The 15,692-nt window shown below is 44.5% G+C and overlaps 1 protein-coding gene across 2 annotated transcripts in view; it reads right to left on the bottom strand.

Moving 5' to 3' along the window:
- Positions 1–15,692, bottom strand: part of agbl4 (ATP/GTP binding protein-like 4) — a 249,801-nt gene that overhangs the window by 147,793 nt on the left and 86,316 nt on the right. For both annotated transcript variants that reach the window (XM_027001298.2, XM_027001299.2), the window contains one exon: positions 15,125–15,219. In XM_027001298.2, the coding sequence (XP_026857099.2) occupies positions 15,125–15,219 (95 nt within the window). The remainder of the gene's footprint in view (positions 1–15,124; positions 15,220–15,692) is intronic.

Below are 15,692 nucleotides of genomic sequence, written 5' to 3'. Positions count from 1 at the left end.
CACACACGAATACACAACTGTAATACACCTGTGAATAGACTTTTCCAGATAAAACTAGGGGCTGAAATGGAGCAGGGTACCATTTAATCGAATAAATGTAATTCCATAATTACATTCTGCTGGAGTTGAGAGTGGGGAGTGCTCTCAAGGCTGCGGGGCGCTCATAAACCACAGGCCCCTCCCCTTGCTATACCCAATGAGGCACACACGCGTCCGTCACGTTCCTGGAGAGCTGCCGGACACGCACGGTTAGGCAGCCCACCCGTGGAGTGGGGTGCCACAGGGCTGGGGTGGAGCAGCCAGTCACGTACGGAGCAGCCCGGTGCAGCCCTCTCGGCGGAGGAGAGATGGCTCACGCAAACTGTGGGGGGGGGGGGAAGACCGAGGGAGCTGGAGGGGTGGGGTCTGGAGAGTAACGCAGACTCACAGCAGCAAACAATGACCCCAGGCATTATCTAGGGGATGGAGACATACCACTTTCAGTAGAAGTATTACTGTTGGCTTTGTATTCCTGTTCTTCCCATACACTAGAGAACCTAGCAAACAAAACAACAATGACAACAACAACAACAACAACAACAACAATAAACACAGCCATGACCATTGTAAAAGCGTATAGAGTTCAAGGTTTTCAAATATATTGTCATCTTGCTTGCAAACATGTGTTTGCAAAAAAAGTTTAAAAGTCCAAGGTGAAAGATAAATGAGTGTTTTGGTAGCCCTCTTGAAGTTCTGTCCCCAGATGCCTAAAGGACCCCAGGCTGTTTTCAGCCTCCCCTTTTCTCAAACACGTCGTTATGGCACCAAGATATGCAGCACTCTGCACAAAACTAAAGTGATTGTGTGTGTGTGTGTGTGTGTGTGTGTGTGTGTGTCTGTGTGTGCGTGTGTGTGTTCATACATTATGTAGGAAAAGCAAGGAAAAGCAAGGGTAACCTAGCACCCTGACAAGAAAAGTCCTGACAAGAAAAGGTGCTTTTAACCAAAGCTGTGTTACTTTGTTCTTAAGTTAAAGCATTAGGTTTGTGGATGCGCTTAGAAAACTCTTATTGGAACATGCATGCCCCAACATCCTGACACAGTATGAAAACAAATGTGTGTGTGTGTGTGTGTCTTTGTGCAGTATGTTAGAAGGAATGTTCAAAATTTTTTAGTGTTATTCCTGAGTAACCAAAATATGAGGCAGGAAGAGTGAGATATTTATTCACAGCGGCTGTAAGAAAGTGATTTGTTTCGAGTGATTCATTTCTATAACACTTTACAATACTGTTCTTTAACTCAGGACCAGTGTAAATCCTATCTGACATGAATTAAGCATTAGGCTGAAAGACACTTTCATTTCAATAGTTTGTCCATGATTTCCTTTTGCATTACTAGAGCTCTTTTATTTATTCATTAGTCCCATTAACTTGATGTGTCCAGTGTTACCTCATCTTCACTCACGTTCACTTATCATTTAGGACGCGTGAGTTCCTGAGATTATATTAGCTGATTCCGCTATTCCGCTAGTTGATAGCACGCTGAACTAAGGGAGAAGCATGTCACATGCCAAATCAGTTCAATGTTCAGGAATATGCCGACGTACTCATTTCTGTTTTGGCTGCCCAAATCAATTCCTTGCAAAGGACAGTGCTCAACAAAAGAAGTCCTTTTAGTTTTGCAGGTGTACATGTGGAAATTGTGCAGAGATAAGGATCGAGGTGGAGAGAATGAGCAGGCAGCCGGGGTCAGGCTCTACAAAGCCTGCTCGCGCTGGATGTTGACTGCAACAATTGCCTATTACAGTGAGGTATGCAAATGTTTCCCTCGTGTGACACACAAAAAGTCTGTGAATCGGAATGGCTCGGAAATGCAGGGAGGGTACCACTGAATTAAATATACTGCGCTAGGGTACATATTTCACATCACAATGTTGGTGCAAGTCTTTGTAGACAAAGGGCCAGACTTACTAAGTTTTGCATGTGCTAATGGTTTGCATGCACTGTTTGCAAAATTAGGAGGCTATGCAAAACAACCTGTGGAGGTGACATGAACTAGCTTAACTGAGAAGGTTTTTTCCCCCCTTTTCACGCCAAGGAGGAGGCGTAATTACTTTGTCTTACGCCTTCTCACAAACACTGCAGCCTTCGTGAAAAAAAAAAAAAAAAGCGGACAGAGAGAAAATTTCACCAGAGAATTACAGGCAATAATACAACCCTACTGACAATTCAAATTATATTGTCATAATTTAATAAACTAAAACCTGCCACAGAGCCACCAATACGGAGGAGTGATAGAGGAGAAACAATGGAGGAGGAGCCAATGACAAAGAGTGAAGGAGGAGGAGCCATGGAGGAGGTGCCATAGAGGCGGAGCCAAGGAGAAAGAGCGAAGGAGGAGCCAAGAAGGAGGAGCCACAGAGGAGGAGCCACACTACTCCTGGCTTTAGATCTGCTGGCCGGCCTTCACTCCTTGACACATGCTTTATTCCGGCCCACAGTGGTGAGGACTGCAGCCATTTCCCAGGCTTTCATTTGCACTGTCAACATTCATGTGAGTGGGGTGTATTGTACAGTGTCCACTAGTCCACTATAGTGTGTAAGCTTATTCAAAATATTAGTGATTAGTATACAGAACATAATTAGTAGTAAGGCTAACATCCTTGTGAATAGGATTCTCGGGGTTGGTATTCTATGTCACAGCGGTCATGTGTGTGGTGAAATGGTAGGTAGACGAGTTTCCTAAAAAATTCATATGAGTTGTGCATAAACCTTCACACAGCTGAGAGTCAAAGTCTGTGTCTTTTCATGACGCCAACGATGTGGTTTTTTCTACTCTGTCTGCCCAATGCTGCTGTGTGGAGAGTCAGGATTACTCACAGTAGATGGTCACACAGACGTATACGGCTGGGTTGTCTAATGTGATCAGCACTGTAAGATGGAAATTAAGTTTGTGCATCTATTTATCGCTGGTGAAAACATGTTACTGCAGATTTTGCATGTTTCGTGTGTGTGTGTGTGTGTGTGTGTGTGTGTATTGGCAGTAGACGGCTTAGATCAAAAAGAGATGAGGGCTAGGTTACTGAATGCCATCTCTTTGGGAAAAAGTCGTTGGGCTCAGCGTTACTGCTGGAATTACCAGAGCCGGTTCTTGTCCCGTTTGCCCTTAATTAACAAGCATTCAATTCCCCTATTAATTAGAACAAGCTATTAGCTATTTTACATCACTCTTCATTTGTCGACAATTAAAGGGCCTATTATTAAAAGCGTGGCACATGGTTAATTGTGTGCAAGGTTTGTCAGCGTTGCGAGCAGTGAAACGATGGACGCTCGGGAGGCTCTGAGCCAGAGAGGGAGATCTCCGCAACCTTTGCTGGCGGAACAAGAAAAGTTCTGCTGTTGCTGTTCTCTGCTGGTTTCCACCGGGAGAGATGGCGGGACAAAGAGAGGGAAGGGAGAGAGAGAAAGAGAGATGGGGGGAGAGGCAAAGGAGATAAATGGGTGGGGGGGGGTGCATTTGATGTATGTGTGTAGGGGGTTTGTTACATACCCCTACTCCACTTACCTAAAACCATCGAAAGAAATAGGTGCAAAGGTTTAACTTAAAACTGCAACTTAATACATGCAAAACTTCATTCATGTATCTAGATTTCTTTATATGATTATAATTAGCAAATGTGTTAAAGAGCGAATTCTACTGTGCCTGCCAGTATAATCATGAAAATATGCGTAACCAGCTTTATAAAGTTTCTTGATGCTAAAACAGCCTGCTTTGTCAGAGAGGCACCATTTGGCCTCATTTATGGTTTAACTTAAACGCAAACAGCACACGGGACACTTCCTGTGTAGCCCAATACTTACAGCAAATTGGTGTTGGAAGTATGTAAAACTATAGCTTGTTTATCACTCTAGCTGTGAGGATTTATTTACATTATGTTATCTGAAGAGCTGAGCTTCATGTGAGATATGGGTAACACAGGATTTATTAGTGTAATACAAGCCAATTAATTACACATTACATCTAAGGTTACATATAGTAATGAGGCAATATACATGATTCTGTAAATAACAAAAATGCAGCATAGAAAATATTACTGAAATGGACAACTTATAGATGAACAAATGGAGAGAGAGAGCGAGAGAGAGAGAGAGAGAGAGAGAGAGAGAGAGAGAGATAAAGTGTGTGTGTGAGGGAGAGAGGGAAACAGAGAGAACACTTCTTCAAGCCTACATCTCAGTCTTCCAGCTCCAGCCTCAGCTCCATTCCTACCCTCCTCCAAAAACCCCTCCACCCCCAGGGCCAGACTTCCCTCAGTTTAATCTCCACCAATAACAGCATTTGCCACCACTGACTAATCAAAACTCACCACATACTAGTAACACCCCACTCACACTCACACCTGGTACAACACTGATTTATCGTCCTGAATGACAACTGACCTTTTGTGCTGGAGTGGTGCTAAAATGACCACTGTGTCATGGGCCCTCCTGTCTCTGTGAGACCACAGTGGGGGCAGATGTCAATACGACTTCATAGACCAGAGTCTGGGACTATCATAGGGGGGCTTCTGGTGTTTTTCGTAGTGGTCCACTCATCAGGGAATTCCGAGGAAACACAACAGTGCCATGAAATGGACAGAGAGAGACTCCTGGGAAAAGACCTCCGACGACCTGTTCTGATGTCACAGGCCTTTCTGCCCTTGCTTTCTTGTCTCTGACTCTTTCGCTCTCCATCTATTGTCTTTTACACACATACGCACACACACAGCATGAACACACACACCTCATCACACATCACTGAACTGTAACTTGAGCCCCATTAAAATACTCACCTTATTGAAATAAAACAGGAAGCCAAAGGGTCAGGGAGAGGGGGATGGTCAGGGATAGAGTGATGGTCAGGGAGAGAGGGGTGTCCTGTCCTTACAAACAGAGGGCACATTCTCTAAGGGCTCCAGAGATTGGAGTACATTCCATAATCTTATAACATGTGCAAATTGCAGCGGTCTGACTTTAACTCCAGAACTATGTGTACTTATCAAAAAACACAAGTACTCAGCAATGGAAAAAAAAACAAGATTAATCAGTCTAATGCACTGCAGTAAAACACAAATGCATTTCCATTTAGAACAGAACCCTCTCTTGGCTGGAGTAATCAAAGAGCAATGCAAGCCATTACCAAATTACTGCCATAGTAGTTTCCGTGCCAACCTGCTCTCTCGCGCCCACAGCCCAGTCCCCTGTGTTGAATTAACACCTCTACTGCTCATTTTGGTCCAATTGGACACAAATGAACACTGCAAGGGTTAAGCCCGTACTGGGGATTTGGCTGTGTGGCTGTCTTGGCCCCCCGCTTTCAGAGAAAGTTATCACCAGCAAAACACTGCTGTGCTAGCTGGTGCCTTGAGAGCCACATAATGCCCGACATAGCCAGATAGTGCCAGGATAATGCCAGCCATCCAAATGGAAGAGTGAAAACAAGATGGTTCATTGGTCTGCCAGGCTGATCTGTGTTTGACAGACAGACAGACAGACAGACAGACAGACAGATAGTCAAATTTGCAGTGAAGGTTTGCAGAGAAGCAGGATGCTTCGGACAGACGTCCTTCGTCAGCAGTGTTAGCAAGTGTGTGTGTGTGTGTGTGTGTGTTTATATAGGTCTTGGATAGTTTTTCTTGTCTATTATGTACTTGATAATAGGTCCTTGGAAAACCTCTGTGATTGAATCAATCAGTCACTCAGCATAACAGCATCCATTAAACTTCTGAATATGCCAGCAGGGCAATCTGGATATGACACCAAAGCGTGCAGGGCTGTGCGAGTCCTATACGGGACAATGTCCTTGTGCCAGGGTATATTACACACATGATCCGGGGCAGGTCCTGAGGGTGCCGATGCTCCACCACGCAATGAGAACCAAAGAGGCTGGTGGAAGTAGATGAAGAGAGGGAGAAAGAGGCACAACAGAGGTACGGAGCCAGGGAGACACAGGGGGAGAGTGTGTGAGAGGGCGGGGACACATGCTCTTCTAAGGTGAGTTTCTCCTCCCCACAGTGTAAGCAGTCAGCCAGAGCAGCAGGAGCCACCATGACTGACAGGACAATTACCGGTAGGCCCTTCTCTGATGGAGCTGCAGACATCTCCAAATAGAATCCCCCCAAGACACACACACACACACACACACACACACACCTTTTCCCTTTCTAGAATCAGACGTTTACATGGAAGATTTGGTAGAAAAGCAAATGTGCCAGACAGCAGAGCAGCACTCCTTCGGCAGTTCTTTCTGTGTGTGTGCTTGTATGTTTTTATTATCGCCTCTGGTTTTTTCCATTCCATAACTTAGCCAAGGTCAGGTTGAACTAAGCTATTTTTGCTGCAGTCTTTGTAGTCTAATTGTCCTGTGACTCTCTCCTGGTTGTGGAGCTGAAGGGCTGGGATGGGCCACGATTAATTGGATCGTGTTTGTTTAAATCTATAAATATCTTACAAACAGAATGCTGATATGGAAAGTGCTTATTGCTTTTGACAGTGTGCCCTCAGAGTGGCAGGTTTCTCTTCCTCAGCGGAGCCTGATATGACATCGAGAACCGTCTCTGAGCAACTGTGGTTTCCTATCGTATCCTTGTCAGATGAACTAAACCTATAAATATATGATTAACGTGCAATAAATAATAAAATTAGTAAAGTAAATAAATAAATAGAGCTACATATTTAATTAAGCATGCATTTAGGAGCTTTTAAATATACATTTTTCTAGTATGTCATATTCAAATATTCAGCTGCAATGAGAAAAAATCAAACAAACCAATGAAAAAAAAGAAAGCCCATGCATTCTCTGCTACTCTACTCCAAATAAACATGCTCTTTTATCAGTCTGTGCTGGCAAACTTCAGAGTGGGAGCTCCCAGTAGCAGCTGCCGCGTGTGCCAAAGTCCCGGCCCACCATCACAGGGCTCGGCTGCCAGCAGCTCTGAGGCACCACGCACACTGCCTTTCTCATTTACGCCACCAGAGGAAGGACGCTGGGTAATTCTTCGCTCTAGCAGGCTAACAAATAAACCTCGGCGGGGGGGTAGGGCAGGGACAGGAATGCTGTCCTCTTGGCGAGTCACTAAAGGGCATCACCTTGGAATGGGAAACTAAAGATATGGTGAGCTCTGCTGCTTGAGTAAGTGAACAGCGGTGAGCTCTGCTACTTGAGTAAGTGAACAGTGGTGAGCTCTGCTACTTGAGTAAGTGAACAGTGGTGAGCTCTGCTACTTGAGTAAGTGAACAGTGGTAAGCTCTGCTGCTTGAGTAAGTGAACAGTGGTGAACTTGCTACTTGACTAGGTGAACAGTGGTGAGCTCTGCTACTTGAGTGAGTGAACAGTGGTGAGCTCTGCTACTTGAGTAAGTGAACAGTGGTGAGCTCTGCTACTTGAGTAAGTGGACAGTGGTGAGCTCTGCTACTTGAGTAGGTGAACAGTGGTGAACTTGCTACTTGACTAGGTGAACAGTGGTGAGCTCTGCTACTTGAGTGAGTAAACAGTGGTGAGCTCTGCTACTTGAGTGAGTGAACAGTGGTGAGCTCTGCTACTTGAGTGAGTGAACAGTGGTGAACTTGCTACTTGACTATGTGAACAGTAGTGAGCTCTGCTACTTGAGTAGGTGAACAGTGGTGAGCTCTGCTACTTGAGTGAGTGAACAGTGGTGAGCTTTGCTACTTGAGTAGGTGAACAGTGGTGAGCACTGCTACTTAAGTAGGTGAACAGTGGTGAGCTCTGCTACTTGAATAAGTGAACAGTGGTGAGCTTTGCTAGTTGACTAGGTGAACAGTGGTGAGTTCTATCACTTGAGTAAGTGAACAGTGGTGAGCTCTGCTACTTCAGTATGTGAACCGGCCTGCACTGCTTCTTTCACCGGGAACAAAAAGAACTGCCAGTGTTGCCAGGGTATGTCATTTTACAAGTTTGAACTCAAAGGAGAGTTAAAAGTTACAGCAATAGGATGGTTTATCAAGCTTTGCTTAGTGGTCACTTTGAGAGAAGACTCTCTGTTTTAATTACATATTCTTTCCAGAGAGAAGAGGTGGATTGTCTCACAGCCAGTAAGCAGGTTTTGGGCCCTGATCAAGATAAAGATGTTTTGTCTAATGCAAAAAGCATCACATTATGCTATAAAAACAACTGAACTTAATTGAATTGAATTGAACAGACATGCAAATCACCAAAACATCAAAGCAAATAAATAAAAGTTCAGGTTTAGCACAAGAGAGAAAACAAAATCTTGTTGACAGCCAATTCAAGCACCGTAAAATTATCACCTGACATGTCCCTAAATAAAATTCTTATAAAAGAAAAGTCTTCTTTAATTAGGTTTAGTAATTTCCACATTCCTGATAGCATCCTTTCTCTAACCTGATAGGGACATATTCACTGGTGAAAAATGTCAGTGAACCCTTTAAAATAAACTGTATTTCTGCATGAATGGTCTTCATCTAAGATATAATAATACACAAAAAAATGCAATATAGACAAAATGTTTCAGTGGCATGTATAAGACTTAATGCCCACCGATGTGTACTGACAGCAGTGCCTGCTTTAGCATGTGTAACCTCACTGCATTTAAGAAATGTTTTAAACAATCAAGATTATTGATAGAAATATTACACTACATGGCCATAGGAATGTTGACACCAGACTACGATATCCCATTCCAAAACCGTAAGCAATAATAAGGAGCTAGGCGCAACCAGATTGCATTGATAACAACCACTTTTCTATGATGGTTTTTCACAAGGTTTGGAATGGAAATTTGTGCCCATTCAGGCAAAAGAGTCTTTTTGAGGTCAGGCACTGGTGCAGTATATAAAGGCTTGGCTCACAATCAACGTTCCAATTCATCCCAAATGTTCTCTGTGGGGTTCAGGCCTGGGCTCTCCGCAGACCACTGGAGTTTCTCCACACCAACTTGTCAAATCACGTCTTTATGAACGTTGCTTTCTCACACACTCACACGTGGCATGGTCTTGCTGGAACAGGAAAAGGCCTTCCACACACTGTTGCCAGAAAGCTGGAAGCATAAAATTGTCTAAAGTATCATCATATGCATTAATGTTACCCTTTACTAGATCTGGGGTCTAGCCCAACCCTGGAAACACAGTCCCTCCTCCACTAAACTTACCTGTAGGCACTATGCGTTTTCCCGGCAGCTGTCAAAGGCTCGTCCATCAGACTGACAGGTAGCGAAACCTGATTCATCCCTCCTGAGAACGTTTCCACTGCTCCAGAGTCTAGTCGAGGTATGCTTTACAGCACTCGAGCCGACACTTGCCGTTGTGCAGAGTGACTGTAGGCCTGTGTGCAGCTCCACAGTCAGTTCTTGTGCTGATGTTGCTTCCAGAGGCAGTTTGGAACTCTCGTGAGCCATGAAACAGAGGATGGCGTTTTTACATTCTTCGTGTTTCAGCACTCGCGGCTTCGCTCTATCAGTTTGTGTTCTACTGCTTTGTGGCAGAGCTGGTGCTGCTTCTAGATGCTTACATTTCCCAATAATAGCAGTTACAGTGGACTGGGACAGATCTAGTAGGGCAGAAAGTTCACAAAGTGACTTGGAGCAAAGGTGAGATCCTGTGACAGCGGCATGTTTAAAGTCACTGAGCTCTCCAGTACGACCCATTCTGCTGCCAGTGTGTATATGGAAATTGCATAGCTATGATCTTATACGCCTGGCAGCGATAGGTGTGACTAAACTGAACTCAATAATTAGAAGGGGTGTCCACATACTTTTGCCCATGCTGTGTATATGAATCTTTATATTTAGTAATCACTGATATATCCCTTATTGGTAACTTCAACCAATGTGGCACTGCCACAAGTATTGTGGTTCTGTGCTTTATATGAAATTATCGTTTGAGTTCATGGTTTTTTTTTTGTTTGTTTGTTTGGTTTTTTTGCATGAGTGACCTCCTTCAGAACACAGCCACAGCATTTCACCAACACTGAGGTCGAGATTGACTTCTTCCATACCAGCAATCAGAAGAAGCTGATTGCTCTTATGTTTTGGAGCCAAACGTCTGAGTTTAGATCACAGACTGAGCTCCTGCTGATTCCAGGCTTCAAGCACCATCCATACACTATTCCCGTGCAGAATGAGGTTTTGGTGTTAGTATGGAACATGTTACTCTTATTTTATCTGAGCAGTTTACCAGTCTTGCCAGTCCACAAAAACTTGCAGGGCAGTGTATTTCCAGAGAGCAGCGTTTCTCTGTGGAGCCCTCCTATGAATGCCATTCAGATGCCTTGTTTCTCCTACACTAGACTCATGAGCACGAGACACTGATCATTAGCAGTCACCCTAGGGTTCCATGATACCAGCTTCGGACTCTCCAGCACGCTCTCGCACTGATCTTTGTGGGGTGTCCACTCCTGTGGAGGGAAGTGACGATGCTGAAATGCTTCCCGACTGTGGACCCACTGAAGCCCAAGTCTTTATTGTGCCTTCCTCCAGTCATATGAGTTTCAGTGACTGTTCGTCTGAGGTATGTAAAACCATTTTTGGATAAGAACATGCTGTTCTTGAACATAAATCTCTGAACAGCAAATAACAGCAAGTTTTTTTTTTACCTCCTGAACTGACTGGTAAATCTCTCTCCAAGAAGTTATCCTAAGAGTCAACATACTTTCTCCATCTATGTTTGACTGTTTAAACCATATATTTAAAAATACGGTGAATGTCAAAAAAAGTGTGCTCTTTGTTAAAGAAAAAAAGGTTCACATTTTAAGAACCATTCATGCAGTAATCCAAAATAATGCCAAAGGGTTCACACATATTTCTTTCCTTACAAGTGCATATTTACTGTACTATATTTTCTTTTGAGCATTTTTTTGTAGTGGTTTTGGATCTGCTGTGCTTTCTCTCTCTCCTTCTCCCTCCCTCTCTCTCACTCTCACACTGTCTCTCTTTTTCTCTCTCTCTCTCAAAAGAAAATCCATCTGAGCACTGGAGAGCTCGCAGTCATGATGTCCACCCACTCAAGAGCAGTGTTTGTCCTTCCATCCACTTAACTCCGGGCCAGCCTGGTGAATGAGGGCCAGCCCCCAAGCCTCCGCACCCCCCCCCCCCCAACAATAGGCCCATTAGGCTAACAACGACCTAGAGCTAGTCACCATATCTTACATAACAGGCTTGATAGTTTCTTTGGCAAACCATACCACACTCTGCTGGCTTGTGAGAGGAGATATAAGATGATGGAAAGACAAAAGATTATCAGTAGGAAAGAAGTGAGAGAGAAAGAAGAAGAGAGGAAGCTGTTGAGATCCTGGGGACGCGCGCCGGCCTGGCTGAGTCCCTGCGCTGTCAGCCCCGTTCCTCTGGGGCACGACTTATCTACCTCCATAACCTACATCCTCATACCTGACATAAACACCTCTCTCCATCAGGTCTAATTACCACTCCGCAGGGCTCGTCTTGAACCACACACACACACACACACACACACACACACTTTAATCTGATGCCTGTCTGTCTCTTTCAGAGAAGCCTAAAGCAGATGAACCCCAATACACACCCCCTCTTACACCCACACCCACACAGCCCGAGTCTCAGCCTGTGCTGAGGAGGAACTGCAGATAGAGATAAAGGTTTCAACTTTGGGGTTAAAAGTGACTTTTTTTGGCAGATAAATACAGCAAAGGCAATCTTTTCTCTCTTCTTCCTTGAAACTGTCTGTGTGCCTCTCTCTCTTTCTCTCACTCTCTCTCGAGTCTATCCAGTGCCCTGCATATACAGCTGGATCAGTCAGCTAAAGCTTCTCGCACCTCTCTTTTATATTATATATATATATATATATATATATATATATATATATATATATATATATATATATATATATATATATATATATATATATATATATATATATATATATTCCACACACACACACACCCCACCCACATTTGAGCTTGTCAGAGAGAGATTACTGTTTCTGAGACTGCCAAGTTTTGTTGTCCTGATGGAAAGTGAATGGTGAAGAGAACGTAAAAGAGAAAGGTGTGCAGCCCATCCAAACCACGGGCCTGAGCGGGAACAGAAGCCCCATATCTCCGCTTGGGGAGGGTCCTGAGTGGGAGAAAAATCAGAATACTTGCAATATTTCCAGAAGTGTTTGGTTATTTGGTGTGAATGATTAAGTAATTAAATATGTTCACTTTTACCAGTCCTGTATATGTGAAGGTATTCTGCAAAGGGTACAAATAAATGCCTACTTCTGGACTGGCACTGAGACTAAGGCTTAGGCTAAGATTTGGACTGGCACTGAGGCTGATAGACTTAACTGATAGACTTAATGTTCTGTGATATCCTGATTAGCATTTTGCCTCCACAAAGAAAGATCAAATGAAAGAAGGAAAGAGAAGGAAAGAAAAAATGAGAAGAGTTAATGATGGTGTTATAACTTCAAAATCAGAACAGCACATTTGCTTAAAATTGGCCCTCACAGTCCCTGGACTGTGGCAGATGTTGTGACCAAGCGTGGCTTCTCTCCTGAGCTGATTAACCACTGTGTTATGGAAGAGCATGACCACATTAACTGGCTCACGCCTTGGAATGCTCCTTCTGACCCAGGTTCACTTATGTTTTACACACAGCCTTTTCAATGACACAAGGCTCCTTCTCACTTTTAGCAATTAGCGCATGTGAGAGAGTGTGTGAGTGCATTAGAAGATGTGTAAGACCTTTCTCCGTGCCCACACCATGCATTTTCACACCTCTATAATTGGATGAAAAAAGGACAGACTCGGTCCTTGCTGGTGCGTGTGTGTATGTTTGTGTGTGTACATATTTGTGTTCATGTGTTTGTGTGTGTATGTGTGTGTACGTGTGTATATGTGTGTGTGTGTGTGTGTGCACGTGTGCACACGTGTGTGTGTGTATGCCTGTGTTCGCGCGTGCGAGTATGTGTGTGTGCTTGTAAGTGTATGTGTGCGCGCATGTATGTGTGTGTGTGTTTGTATGTGTGTATGTATATGTTCGTGTGTGTGTGTGTGTGTGTATGTGTGTGTGTGTGTATGTATGTATGTATGTATGTATGTATGTATGTATGTATGTGTGTGTGTGTGTGTGTATGTATGTATGTATGTGTGTATGTATGTGTTCGTGTGTGTGTGTGTGTGTGTGTGTGTGTGTGTATGTGTGTATGTATGTATGTATGTATGTATGTGTGTGTGTGTGTGTCTGTGTGTTTGTGTGTGTGTGTGCGTGCGTGTGTGTGTGTGTACAGACGCCTGCCTCGGGCTGGCTGCCTGTGTAACGGTCCTGGTATAAGGTTTGCTGGAGCCGAGGCGTGTCTGTGCTGAGCGGCAGGCCTGAGAGAGCGGTGTGTGATTACCAGCCGCTCGATAACTATCAGCGTGGCATTTGCAGTCTGTAACGCTCTCCATCTAGCTAGCGTTCATTTGAACGCCACATGCCACAAACGGACGCTGCTCCTTTCAGCTGAGGGTCGCTGCGGAAGAAATGGCAGCGTTGAGATAGCGGCACGCTATTAATGTAGGTGGAATGAAAAGAAACACATGAGGATGTCACAACTCAGCCCTCCTGCAAAAAACTTTGTCATAGGCCAAAAGGCCTAAAACACTATGACCTTCACGGCGAATCACAGCTGTTATCTATCCACAGCAGACCCGGAGAGTGGTTAGTTCTCTGAAAGCGGGTCTTGCGCTAACTCCATCCTCTCGCCGCTTGGAATGCACCAGTGGCAGAGTGAGGTGAGTTCTGTCCCATGCACCCGAACGAGCCACGGAGCACGTCTGGCTGTCTGCGGGGCGTCTAGGCACCTGCGCTCGCCACGACACGGCAGGGCATTCTCGATTGGCCCGTGACAGACGTTGAGGCTTCTGTCGAGCGTGCACCCCTTTGCCACACCACGCCTGCTCCTCACGCCGTGAAGAGCACAAGCCTCCGCGCACACCAGATGACTCACGTGCTCCCGTGCGCACACACATACACACCACTCCATCCATCAGAAGTTCATTCACACAAACACACACACACACACACACACAGACACACCATCCATCAGAAGTTTATTCACACACGCACACAAACACCCACCTCAATCAGTTCCCACCTATTACCCTTGACAGGCCTCACCTGCCCAGGTGGCATGGTCCATGCAAATACAGGCTGGCATCTCAGCATCCGAACAGTAAAGTGTCGCTCTGATAGATGCCGAAAGGTGGTGAAAGCATGTGTGTGTGTGTGTGTGTGTGTGTGTGTGTGTGTGTGTGAGAGAGAGAGAGAGAGAGAGAGAGAGAGACAAACCTATGTGTGTCTTCAACTTTCTTTCAAAGTTATTGTGAAGTGCTCAAGCTATGGGGCATAACCAGGGAAGCAATTATCTCAGCATGCCAAGCCAGTGAGGGAAAACTCGTCTAAAATTAGACAAAGGGATCAAACAAACCAAACATGAAGTGCACTGGATACTTAACATCACATTTTAACATTAAGAGAATGTCAGTCTTATATGAAAACCTGACTTATGACATCTGGACATTAAATACACAACAAAAATATAGATTTGACCCAGTGGGTGTGTGTTTATTTTGTTTTTATTTTTGAGCATTTGTGTGCTCATGTGTAGGTTTTGTAGCAAAAAGGCTTGTCGAGAGAAACAGACGTGTATGTGCTCTGTGTAATGGCTGGTAAGTGACAGTCGTGTAAGAGGTTTGCCCATATTTAGAACAAAGCTCAGTAGCTGTCTGCCATCACTCAGAACTCTCCAATCAGTGACCACCTCTGTCCCCTGCTCGAACCAGATTCTATTGCCATGGAGACCAAACATCCTCTGCAGCAACATAAGTCCTCCTTCAGAACATCAAACATGCTATTGTAAAGTTAGAGACGACAGAAATAGTGTTGTGCGTGGTCTTGAAGAAATACATATTGAACCAAATGATGTGAGTGATAGCTAACAAGCAGCAGCTAGTTAGCAAGCAGAAAATGTACCAGTAGCACTGGTACACGTTATCTCCCCCGAGACACAAACACACTCATTAATTAACATTACAGCTGACATATCTAATATCTGTAAATTCAAATTCATATGTGTGTGTGCGTGCATGCATGTGTGTGTGTGCGTGTCTACCATGTGTGTGTGTCTACCATTTAGGCCGACTGGTGGACTTCACTACTGGGGCCATCCCATCTCTGTACAGGCTCTTGGTCTTACTGAAGTTTACGATGTTGAAGATCACTCTCTGCAAAAATAAGAAAAAACTCATTAGCTTTCAAGTTAAAAGCAGGCTTGCAGACATTTAAGAAGCCTTTGACCTTAATAAGATGAAAAGGAACTACATTTGATCTGAAATTTGCCGAGAGATATCCTGCCTCTGCTGGGAAATCTATTCTAATTAACACTGATGCCATACATTTGGATCTACACTTTAGGTACAGTTGAACTGTTCTTGCGCCTGGTAGGTTCCAGACTTAGCACTCTGCATTTGCATTGCAATGCGAATAAACGTGTTAGAACAATGTCATGGCATGTCAACGCATGTCCTTGGCGAGAAGGGTGTTGACGAGTACCAACCCTGCACGGCGACGGACGAACCCTAACAGGGAGGAAGCCCTGAGACCCGAGGACGGCTTCTCCCATTCCTCTACAGAGCCCTGCTGGTGTGGCACGGCTCTGAAGCGGGATTCGCAAAACCGAGGGGCAGCGCTGACGGCA

The sequence above is a fragment of the Electrophorus electricus genome, chromosome 23 (assembly GCF_013358815.1).
Source record: "Electrophorus electricus isolate fEleEle1 chromosome 23, fEleEle1.pri, whole genome shotgun sequence".
NCBI classification, from domain to species: Eukaryota; Metazoa; Chordata; class Actinopteri; order Gymnotiformes; family Gymnotidae; genus Electrophorus; species Electrophorus electricus.
The sequence above is the reverse complement of the archived record's forward strand: the minus strand, read 5'-3'. Positions and strand labels throughout refer to the sequence as shown.